Source organism: Durio zibethinus, chromosome 26 (assembly GCF_047325235.1).
Source record: "Durio zibethinus cultivar Kanyao isolate XHJ-2024 chromosome 26, ASM4732523v1, whole genome shotgun sequence".
Classification (NCBI taxonomy): domain Eukaryota; kingdom Viridiplantae; phylum Streptophyta; class Magnoliopsida; order Malvales; family Malvaceae; genus Durio; species Durio zibethinus.
The window spans coordinates 18874944-18886624 of record NC_143187.1 but is presented as its reverse complement, the minus strand read 5'-3'; the positions used below and the strand labels follow the sequence as shown (position 1 = coordinate 18886624).

At 32.4% G+C, this 11681-nt stretch overlaps 1 protein-coding gene and 1 long non-coding RNA gene across 7 annotated transcripts; one reads left to right on the top strand and one right to left on the bottom strand.

Annotated features, from left to right (window-relative positions):
• Positions 1-289: 289 nt before the first annotated feature.
• Positions 290-1334, top strand: LOC149511404 (uncharacterized). 2 transcript variants are annotated; one of them, XR_016334130.1, is made up of 2 exons: positions 290-778; positions 913-1334. It is a non-coding gene; the product is annotated as an uncharacterized LOC149511404 (long non-coding RNA). The 2 variants fall into 2 exon arrangements; XR_016334129.1 differs by having other exon boundaries at positions 862-1334.
• Positions 1335-1442: 108 nt separating this feature from the next.
• Positions 1443-10437, bottom strand: LOC111275399 (alpha amino-terminal protein methyltransferase). Of its 5 annotated transcripts, XM_022860769.2 has the most exons (9): positions 10086-10433; positions 9851-9995; positions 8282-8340; positions 6073-6192; positions 5345-5446; positions 4421-4475; positions 2099-2196; positions 1901-1960; positions 1539-1778 (listed from the first exon to the last, which is right to left on the bottom strand). In XM_022860769.2, exons 1-8 carry the CDS (start codon positions 10329-10331, stop codon positions 1937-1939), a joined length of 849 nt encoding a protein of 282 aa, XP_022716504.1. In that variant the 5' UTR covers positions 10332-10433; the 3' UTR covers positions 1539-1778; positions 1901-1936. The 5 variants fall into 5 exon arrangements, 3 of the variants coding, with proteins under 3 accessions (XP_022716503.1, XP_022716504.1, XP_022716505.1); XM_022860768.2 differs by lacking the exon at positions 1901-1960 and having other exon boundaries at positions 1443-1778; positions 10086-10428; XR_002688355.2 differs by having other exon boundaries at positions 1690-1778; positions 1901-2196; positions 10086-10432.
• Between the last annotated feature and the right edge of the window lie 1244 nt (positions 10438-11681).

The window sequence follows — 11681 nt, the reverse complement described above, 5'->3', positions numbered from 1 at the left end:
AAGATTTAATTTTTTTATTTGGATTGAATTTAAAAAATTTTTGAAACTTATTAAATCAAATAAAAATAAATATATAAATTATTAATATCAAATGTAAATCTGATTTGAATATAAACACCTTTATTTCAAACTTTCTTTAAAAGTTTATCTTAGATTACAAAACCTTTTTGAATTATCTTTGACAAAAAAATTTAAATACAGTAATATCTTACGCTAAACATTTTTTTATCATATTGATATTTAAAAAATTAAAATTTATATTTAAATATTTATTTAATCATATATTTTAATATTTAAAATTAACACCATTAATAAATTTTTTATATAACATAAATGCGTAATAAAATTATAACACGGGATATAAATATTTAGCCATTATCAAATTATTTAATAACATATTAGTATTTAAATAAAGAAACAAATAATATTTTTAATTCAAAATAAAAAAAATAAAGAGAAAAATAAAAATAAAGAAAGGGAAGAATCGTGACGACAGAAAAAGAGAAGAAACTGAGAAAGGAAAGGTCGTTTGAGCCGGATCGAAGCCAATCGTCTGATCTGTGATAGACTGACCCCGATCCGACCCTAGGCCTACCGGCGATGCCTCTTCTTCCCCTTACCCCTCTCCCTCTCTCTTTTCCCTTCCTTCCCTCCCCCTCTCTCTTCCCATCCTCCTTCTTCCTTCTGTGTTATCTTCAGGGGCAATGGCCTGAGGTTGGTTATGATCTCAGCACAAGCAATGGTTTGCTGCATCAAAGTTAAAGCCTTTAATTGCAAGGTTTAACTGCATTCTGGTTAATGTTTATATCTTTGAGGTTTAAACTAAATACATTGACTTATTTGTATCTCAGAAATTTACAGATTCGGAGTTTTTTTGTTTTTTTTTTTTGCTGGAGATGATGACAAATGCAGGCTGAGGGAAGAGTTTTGAGGGTAGTGAAGCAGGGTTTGTTGAGAACATTGAAATGCTGTATCCTGGAAATTTGCAGCAGGTGATTCATGAGAGAAAGGAACTGACAGTGTGAATACATTCGATCAAGCTAAACAGGCAAAAGGCATTGGATTAATGTGCACCAGATCATCCAACAAGTCGGCAGGTAGCTTGGGTCAGATTTCTCACATGATCACTAGATTCTATTAGTCTTGCCTGGACTTGGCGTATCAAAATCATAAAAAGTCTCATACTATTGGAGGAATATAGTCAAACATACAAATCTCTCAACATATTTATTTGTATTATTAAAATTGAAATTCATTTCATGTACTGGTTCAAGTGACAGCTGACATGCATATTTTTTCTCCAACATTTTAATGAACTTGACTTGTTCGCATAATTTCCATCCATGCCCTCTTTGGTCTTCCATCTTATCAGGGATAATATCATAAGGATTTGCTTTCAGAAGAGTTGCAAAATACATGAATATATGGCTATAGAAGTGTAATTTAAAAGAAACCTATCCATCAACTGTGGATAAATATATGATGTCATTCAACTCAAAGGGGTAGGGGCTCGGGGCTTTCAAAGCAAAAGGACAAAATTTGTCAACCAAAGAACTACGTACTTAAGATAATACTGATACATTACATCAACCAGAAAATGGAGCACTCCTACTGTCCTACGCTACAAGAATACAAAAGTTGGAAACAACAAATCATTTAATGATGCCAGGTCTGTTGGCTTGCGCTTTAGATCTGGTCTTATGAACCTTCTTTGGCACTTCAGTTGTTAAGGCATACATCTTCACGGCAAACAATTCTTCAGGGAGTCCTTTCTGCTCCTGTTTTCAAAATAATATACAAACAAATAGCAAAAGGATAAATTATGGTACTAGAGAAACTGAATTCCATTTGAGATGATTCAAAAGGATTAGTTTTTGAACATAAATTGGAAACACTAAACTGAAAGTGTAGGTTTGCAAACCAAGTGCTCTCTTTTCTAATCCCAACTTTCAACATGCAACTTGAAAGCACACCGTTCACAGCTCAACTCAGCAACATAAAATAAGAAAAGAAGGATAAAATAAAACCTGTCACTAATTAAAAAGCATTATCATTTATCAACTGCTGATTAAGTGGTCAATATGTAACAGAAGATAACCTTCATTTTATACAGGTGCAATCCACATTGACGAAATAGGTCCTTGAAGTACAAATCAGATCTGGTGATGCTTCGGTCTTCTTTATCCAAAACAAATCCTGCAAACAAGTAATAATAGCCCAGTGAAATTCATTTTGCTACTGGAACAATTCCACAACTCTTTAAAGGTCAATGACAATTTCTCCACAGCTAGCTCATTCCAAAGTGAATTTATGCAATGATAAGTGCAAAATAGGATATGGCTGCTCATTTCTCATTTTGCACTAAGGTGTTTGTTAATGATCCTACAAAGTTAGCTCAGGTTCATTCATCATACAGGAATAGCAGCCACTTATTTGCCCAGTTCACTAGTTTGAGATTGTACATCACTTCGTGGCCAAGGGAGAATAAAAAGAGTTGAGAAGAAGGCTCTTTTTCCTTTGTCTTATGCTTTTATAAAGGCAAGGAGAACTTTTTATTCAAGGGGAGATAAATGCATGAGACCGTCCAATCAGGATGAGAAAAACAAAAGGCTATTTACCAATGACATTTTACCCAGCCTAGGAAGAGTGGAGAGAGGAAGATGACACCTTACACCCGCCTACAAAGAGCAGAGTAAAAGGAGAGAGAAAGAGCTAGAGAGAGAGAGAGATATTAGTTATAATATGAGAAAAAGATTCTGAAAAAAACTTGCTTAAGAGACTCATTTCTAAGCAGTTACTAAAATATTGAGTGTAGAACTATTTTTAATTTTTTTAGAAACACATTAAAAATTGCATTTTGTTGTGTTTGACAATAGATAGTCCATAACTCAGATTGCTCTTATGTACTTTGAACCATTATGATTATTTATACAAAACATTAAACATTTTTTTTAATTTTGCTACTTCACTTTTGGCATCTAATATTGTAGGATAGCTCCAAGAAGATTACATGGTATTACACAAACAAAATTTTAGTTCTTCACATGATATTTAGGATGACAAATTTCAAAGTTTTTGAAATTAATAATCTTAATGCAAAACCTACAAACAAGACGATAAAATTCGTTACATTTAATGTCGTTTTGTAGGGTTATACCAGAGTGGTGAACAATTATTATTGCCTTTTCTGCAAACAAATTACACATTAAAAGAAAAACAAAAGGAAAATGATGTCCAGATTAGAGTATCAAAATGTTCCATGTTTCAAGCCAATTTTAGTTTAATTTTCCTAGGGTTGTTTGAAGTTCCAAATCAATACAGTTATGGGATCTTCAAGTTTTGGGTCAACAAAGTTCTAGGTTGTTCAGATCCTAAGTTGTTGGGTTTGGATATTTAGCATTCTGAATTATTTTGAATTTTAACTGTTCTAGTCTCAACATTCAATTCATTAAATTTTTTGGTCAGAGTTGGTTAAAGTCTAGATGTACAATTGAGCCAAGTCAAGTTGAAGGCAGGACAAGCTTGCACTCAATTCAATTACAAAATTCAAAGCCAGAAACCCAATCTTGAACCTTTTTTTTTTTTGTTTTAGGGGGGGGGGGGGGGGGGGACAGGGGGTACGTATGTCTGAGACCTTCAAGGTAGACTTGATTGAGCTTTAAATTATTTAGTTTTTTTAAGAGTATTATATACATCAGAAAATTAAAATTTATTAAAAAGTCAAACGTTAATTAGGCTCTTGAGCCATATGGGCTGATTATTAAAATACACTAGAACTAGACTCAGTTGTTTACTTGAGCTTAAGAATAACTCCACAATAAATTGACAGAAGCCAAGTATTTTGTGAGTCAAACCCAAGCAACTTATGAGACTTGACTCCTAGTTTAAGTCGGACTTTAGGCAAGTTCAATTGTTAGGCTAGGTCATCTTTCTTCCACCTCTAGATGCCATCAATTTTCACCAATAAAGTTTTAAATAGACATTGTTGACTAAAGGTGTCCCACATTTGTAGCATAAAAAATGACTACCCATACATATCCATTAGAGAGGATGATACTCATCCCTGCACCTACAAATTGTAGGTTTCAATACTCTTGGCTGTTTCCCTTGGTATCAAGCAATGACACGAGATAATGGAGAATAAATATTCCATTATCCCTTTATTGCTTTGATTAAACATCTATTATTTATAACATTAAGTATTATGGTTACTTCAAAGCTGCAGAGGCAGATGAATACAAAGTTAAAAAAATAATACCAGCTCAAGAAAGCAAATATATAAATTTTACAGCAGAATACCAAAACATATAAAAGTTTTAGGAATGCATAAACAAAAAAATGAGCACTTCACAGAAAGGGGACGGAGGGAGGTGGGAAATCAAGCATACTTATAAAAACAAAAGAGTCATAAATATGATACCATTTCTAGCAATGTTCTCTTTCAGGACAAAGAATCCACCAGGTTTAAGGCCTACCTGGAATCAAGATATTAATCAGTATATCAAATTAAAATACAAATTAGAATCTTTCAATTCATATATACAAGAATAATAATTTTCAACAAGGGTCTTTCAAGGACGCAACTATGACACCAGGCCTCTAAATACACATACACATTGAAAATCAATTGAAGGCAGCATAAAAGGTTATGCTCAACAGAACCTAAGAAAAAATGATGCAGCCAAGGAAAAAGGAGGGTACGGAGACAAACTGGCGTGAAAATGAATTTAACATTTTTTAGATTTAATTCCATTTCCCACCATTTACAAATCTAACAGTTAAAAATCAAAGTATGATTCTTAAACTTATTTCAATGCACAAGGCACACCAAATTTTTGTTAAAACCCTTTGTAAGGTGAGAAAAAGCAAAATACTTGTATGAATTATAAAGTATTCTCAAGCCTTGTTTATGTGGCAAACACTCTGACCAACCCATCAAATCTGCTAATACTTACCAAGAAAAAGAATAAAATGGTCGACAACATGACATAACACAAAAGAAAAGGACAAAAAGAAATTTGAGTTTGACTACATTGTACTTCTGGTGTTTGCTATGTTTCATTTCCTAGACAACGTTAAATCCTATAGCTGTGAAAAGGTTTAAGAGAAGGTACAAGACAGAAAGCCAGAAGCAATAAATTTGGACAAGGAAAATTTGAGGTATCAAAAGAAAGCACTGCATCGATCCAACGGCTAATAATTCAAAAATCAGAAACAAGCCACTTCAAATGTAGAGCAGACAACAGCCAGAAAATGTTGATGCTTTTTGTGCTTTCCATGCATTTCCACACAGCAGAACATGTCACATAAAAAGTAAGAGGTCTCAAGAAGAAGAGTCATTCACCTTTGCTCTCTCAAAAAATGAGACAAAGTCATCATCAGTCAGATGACCAATGCACCACTGAATCCAAATAACATTGTACCTTCCAGCATCAGGGGTGAATTCCTAAAAAAGCGAAAGACAAAAAAAATGGTAATCAAATTTCTCTTTTATCAGCAAAATTTAACCAGCAAGAAGCATCTGAATAAGGCAAGCACATGCATCATCAATTTGTATTCACAAAGCATATGATCACTGTAAGAATTCGGGGGCTCATTCACTAACTGATCCACAGCAACCCCACCCACACACAACCCCACCCCCCACCCCCCCCAGAAAAAAGAAAGAATAGATGATTGCTTGCAAAAATTTTACATGAATCCATAGGTCATCTAATCATTTAGGTTTCACATCAAGCTTTACGTGCCAAACTCCTTCCCCCCCTGCATCCCAAAAATATCAGTGGTATTAATTCTTCTAGACTACACAAATCAAGATTCATGACTAAAGGCACCAAAAGATTATACTGACAAGATGCAGGTGTCAGATGCAAACCCACATTTGACATCTGTTGTAAGTTTTTCCTAGGATCGTACCCAAACACCATTCTGCAACATGGCTGACATCCATAACTTAGGGTAAAGGGAAAAGTTGGGAATGCATGGCTTGCATCGACTTAACCATAGTTATGAATACTTTGACACATCAACAAGCAGGTATCTGCGTATGAATATAGTCTTGAAATACATTACTTGAAGGGAGGCACAGTAGAAATTAGTTGCCTTGTGCACGTCAGAGGCTACAAAATATTCCTGAGACAAACTTTCACGGGCAGCATCTAAGAAATGTGACACTGGCTCAAGAAGATCAACCTGAAATGTGGTACAAGGAAGATAGGTTAGAAAGCATAGCTATCACAAAGTAGAGATTCATAAGATCATAGCTCCCAATTAAATAATGCAAAACTGATTCATACCATTCCATGAAATAAAAAGGGAGGAAAAAAAATGAAGAGACCAATCATCATGTTAAACATGGAAATTAAAAACTAAAACAAGGGCTACTATTAAGCATTAACAATCACAAAGGGCACAAACTGCCATGATGCAATACAGAGCAGAAATACAAATTTTTGACAATAGCCAAAACCAACTTAATGTAATAGTTTTGGTCAAACTCTGAATTTGATCATTTTACTGTCTCAATTTGGCAGTTTTTATCCCTCTACCCCCAATTCTTTGCAAATAAGAATTATATAGGACCTCACCACTTATCCAAGGATGGTCCTATTGATACCAAAATTTTAAATACCAAAATCTCAGCAACATTTTAATGTTTAAATGTGTCTTTTGATGAAAGTTGTAACTATTAATATTTCAGTAGAATATGACAATCAATAAAATGGGTGCTTGAATAAATATTTAAGCACACAGGATACATTGCACAATGCACATGACAAGTAAATACTAAAAGTAAAATATTTTTAAATATTTAATCTCTAGCTCATGATTTTGATGAAAAAATATATTATGCTGGAATATTTCACAAACTAACTAAATAGGCAATATTCCAAAAAAAGATGGTTAAAGGAGCCTAACATGACTTAAGATATCGAAAAGAAGGAAGATGAAGAAGCATAAAAAGTCATCCAAATATTATTTTGCAAGTAGACCATGTTCATAGGCTAAGCAGCACAAGCCAAAGTGGAACAGGATGGATGGGAAACGTACAAGGCACAACTCCTTTTAACAATTTCATTTCAAAACATAAAATATTTAAAACCTAAAAAAATTTGTGGATGGTGCCTTAAGGAATAGCATAATTTACAAAGCCAGTCTATGACAAATATTTAGACAGTATGTTGAGTCTGAGTTACATGGTTAACTGCAACCCAAGCCCAGGTAAATCTGTTAGCTGGCCAAGTCTAGTTGCCGCTAAGACGCTAGAAGGTTGATCTAACAGCACATAAGAAAATAGTCTCATTTAGCACAACTCCTTTTAAGAAATTGGTTTTCCTATGAAATTTCTAGAATGAAGATGTTCGACACCTATTAGGCTCATTTTGTGTGTTAAAAGATGCTTGCAACATCATTGATGAGCTATATACTCTTTGTGATAAAGACTATAAAAGACATAGATATCCAGCTAGAGGAAGATAGTTAGAAATGTGATAAACAACGTGGTGATCCAAAATTAGAGTCTTTAAAGTTTAATATAACCTTTCATACAATTGGGATATCTCAAAGTGGAAATCTTTCGTTTAACATGCATTCCACCTTTTGAAATCAAATGACTAGGATTAGAAAAAAAATACAGATAACAGACATTGTGGCAGCATTCTCAACACTCAAAAAAGTGTCTTCAAGAGTACTAGTCCTATGCACACCCACTATATGGGTGAATTAATGAAAAAAAATAGTTTTACTGTTTATAAATTTCATAAGAAGAGAAGATATAAAAGTTAGTATTTAATGTCCTCTTGTGTTATCTATAAACCTAAAAAAGTAAGAATAATTAAATGTATAGTTATTTAGGGGAGACAAAAATATATATATACCCAAAATAAGTTTAAATTGAATAAATCATTAAAGTGGATATAGAAGATGCAAGGTCCCAATTCTATTTGTAGGAAAGGTAAGCTACCAGTGTATGACTATTTTTATGTGTTTTTTTAATTATTTTATTCAGCTTTTTTATAATTTCACCAATTCAGTTAGTGTCTCTTAACCTGTGTTACCAAGTTAGCTATTGGAATGATATATGAATAACTCATCACATCACGCATGAATATTTTAAAAGGCACCACACCACCAACATTTTTGTTTTCCATTCAAACACAACAGAGAGATTCTTTAGGTAGCACAAAGTATGAATTGTGAATCATGCAATAATTTAACTGCAAAGACAGTAAATGTCGACAACACTAAAAATATACTATCAAAAAGAGAAAAATAACCTTACCTCGTTAAAATACCTTATGAGAAGATTCTTGGTTATTCTCCCTATGCCAGAACCACAATCTGCAGTATTTTTAATTACCATGGAAACTAAGAGCTTAGAATGTCGAACAGGTTTAGGATTGTCAATTAGAATTAAAAACATCAAGAAGAAAAAAATGAAACATCTAACAGACTAGATACTAACAATATTTTAAGTAAGCTTTAGACCATTTGCAGGTATTGCTAATGCTTTCATGGATAGACTTAAAAGAAAAGGTTAATAATGCAGTGTTTTAGAGAATAATAACATAGTTTAATTTAGAATTAGTATTCTAAGCCCTAAGGTGTACCAGATTGCACTAAGATCACTATTTCCTTTAATTCCAGTAACATAAACCAGACCAAGGCAAAATTTTGAGGGAACAACCATCTATTATCATTTTTTTATCTTAATTTTGGGAGGAGGGTTTAAACTGACTCTTTGAGTAGGGGAAACATGCAGTTATTTGTGCCAAGTGCTTAACTGCATCTAGTATAATGTTATTTATAATAAAAGTTGTGCAAATAACTTAATTACCTCCATATTAAAGCCAAACCACTACTGCTTAGTTATCTAAATATCTTCAAATTGAACCCAAACCCCTACTGCTTAGTTTCCTAAATAATTTCTCTTAAAAGTCCCCATTGCAAGATTTTAGTCAACTGCCCTGGTATAGACCAACAACTTACAAGTAGTCAAACCAACTCCATTTTAGCCAATTGTAGATCCACAAACTAAATGTTGAAGAATCAATCTCCTTGTGATAATAAAACATATTGAAGACCATAACTACCTTCCTTTTACTTCTTAAAGGTAACAAATTGCAGAATATTAGCAAGACATAGCAACTTCACTGTTACTTTATTGTGAAAGTAATTTTTCAATCTCAACACAGAAATTTAATTTCCTTTATTATGAGTGCTCAAAACAGAGCCTCAAATTGGGTCACTTTTGCCCCATCCCCAAACTCCACAAACACAAACAACCCTGAACTCTCAGCAAGCTTCTTCTCAAATCTAAAAAAGAATGATGCTTAAAGATGGCTTTTTTTAGCAAAATAGCATGTAACAATAAGGCATTCTAAACAAAATGAAATTTTACAAGGCATGACATGATTCTTGCACTAAAAATTGAGGCTTCATTTTGGTGAACAGATCATGCAAATAATTAAGACAATGCATAATTATGCGAATTTCCATGCCTTTCACTTATTTATTTTCTTCTCCTTTTTTTTTTCTTTTAAGGGTTGGGATTATTGGGCATAAGTTTTCACGGTTGTATTCTCAAGTCATTTTGGTTTCTGGTTTCAGCCACTAATTGCTGATGTTGAACTCATGATTTCAACCAATGCTACATTCTAACATATTAGGATCCCATTAGCAGCTTTGCACTTGCACATTTAATGGCACATAATAACTCAAGGATTACTCTCACTGGAGAAAATAACAAAAGCCAAACTACCTCAAGAGCACACAAGTAGCTATGCAAATTCATTAAAAGTAAAAACCATAAAGGTCTGGTGAACAGAAAGGTGAAGAGAAAGCGAAGTACCAAGAGCAACAAGATGCTGATTGCTTCCACCACCATGGAATCTCTCATGCAAAAGGGTATTGAGAAAAGCCTCACTGCCATTAATATCAGCATCATTTACTTGACCAAATCCACCCAATACCCCATCTACAGACGCTTCCACACCCTTCTCTCACCATAACCAAATAAACCAATAATTATATAAGAGTTTAGTACCCACACACAAATATAAGACCCAAAGTTAAGGGGCACTTACTTCCCAGTAGGCAACGCCTTCACGGTACCACTGAGTCTTCTTAGGCGCATCTCCTTCGTCTCCAATTTGCTCTCTCCACATTTCTTGTGCGTTCTTGAATTCTCTGCCATCGGAATCGAAGCCCGCAGCCTCCATTGCGCTGCTCCTCGCCTTGGGAGTCATGTTATTGTGTCCTAGGTTTGGAGGTAACTGTAGAATTAAGGGACAATGTTGGAGACCAGCTTTGGATATGGGCCGGATCCACATCGGTATGTCTTATTTGCTTCTAGTATTGCATTCATGTGGAAAGGGATAAAAGATACATGAGATGAGTAACATGAGTTTCTCCCGTGACATCGGTTTTTCCGCTCATCTGTCCCTATTTGATCGATTTTGATTTTTTTTTTTTTTAATGAATTTTTTTAAATAAAAAATCAAGTCGAAGATGGATTTATTTTTTTTTTATTAAGTTTTTTAAGTTGAAATAAGATCAAAGCCGGATTTTAAAATATTTTATCTTAATTTGTCTCAAGATATTAAAACTATATGTTATTATTTATTTATATTTATATTTATATATGTGTATATATATTAATAAAATTATTTTTTAATATTTTAATTTAAAATATTAATTTAATAAAAATATTATATTTATAAATAATTAAGATATAATTTATTTTAAAAAATAATATTTTATAAATATAATAATAAATTAAAGCATTTAAATTAATTTCGAATTGAAAAACAAATCAAATACAAATTTTATATATACGTATTGAGTCCGAGTCGAATATAAAAAATAATGAACCAATATTGAATCAAGTTGAAGTTATATAATCTTTTTTAAAATCAAGTTGAAGTCACATGTAATTTTTTTAAAAATCAAGTCAAAGAGACAAAAAAAAATCTACCCTGACTAGACCCATTGCCATATTTACCCCTTCTCCATTATTATATTTATATACAGGTGTGACAAATCTAAGTTACTTGTGTAAGTTATTTGAGTTTTATTTAATGAATACTTAAATCTAATTCATTTGTTATAGAACTGAAGTTAAGCTCAAATTATTAAATAAACGAATTGAATCAAGTTCGAGAGTTTTAATATTCGATACAAAAAATTTATTAATTTAGTCAAATTTTTAGTTTTTAATATCTCATGAAATAATATATTTAGAGTAAATAGCACTCGTAGGTCTCAAATTTTGATGAACATATCATTTTGGTCCCTAAAATTTAAAAGAATAACTTACCGATATCAACACTTCAAAATGTTGTAACAAAATATTCTTTATGTCCATGTTGCCATTATCTTTGCATTAAATGCAAAGTGATGATACATGTAAATTTATGTTAGCTTATTTATATCAAAAAAAATCTTTTAGAAAATTTTCTAATTTCGTTTAGGATATGAGAGTATTATTCAAATAGTTTTGGATAATTTCAAATTTAAAAGTTTTATTTTAATAGGATTTGAGTATTTTATACAAGTTTTGAGAGTATTTTTAATGGTTAAAATATTTTTTTAATTAAGAAAAAGAGAAAATGATATTTTAGAAAGAGAAAATAAGGAGAAAGAAAAAATATAAGGTGTTGAGTTTAGTGTCAGAGGAAGTT

What these genes read in the sequence shown, in the direction of transcription:
- LOC111275399 (XM_022860768.2), bottom strand. Translation starts at nt 10,331, where the DNA reads ATGTGGATCCGGCCCATATCCAAAGCTGGTCTCCAACATTGTCCCTTA. An exon ending in AAGGCGTTGCCTACTGGGAA is followed by an intron (nt 9,996 to 10,085) that starts GTAAGTGCCCCT and finishes TGGTGAGAGAAG; the next exon opens with GGTGTGGAAGCGTCTGTAGA. An exon ending in TCAGCATCTTGTTGCTCTTG is followed by an intron (nt 8,341 to 9,850) that starts GTACTTCGCTTT and finishes AAAATACTGCAG; the next exon opens with ATTGTGGTTCTGGCATAGGG.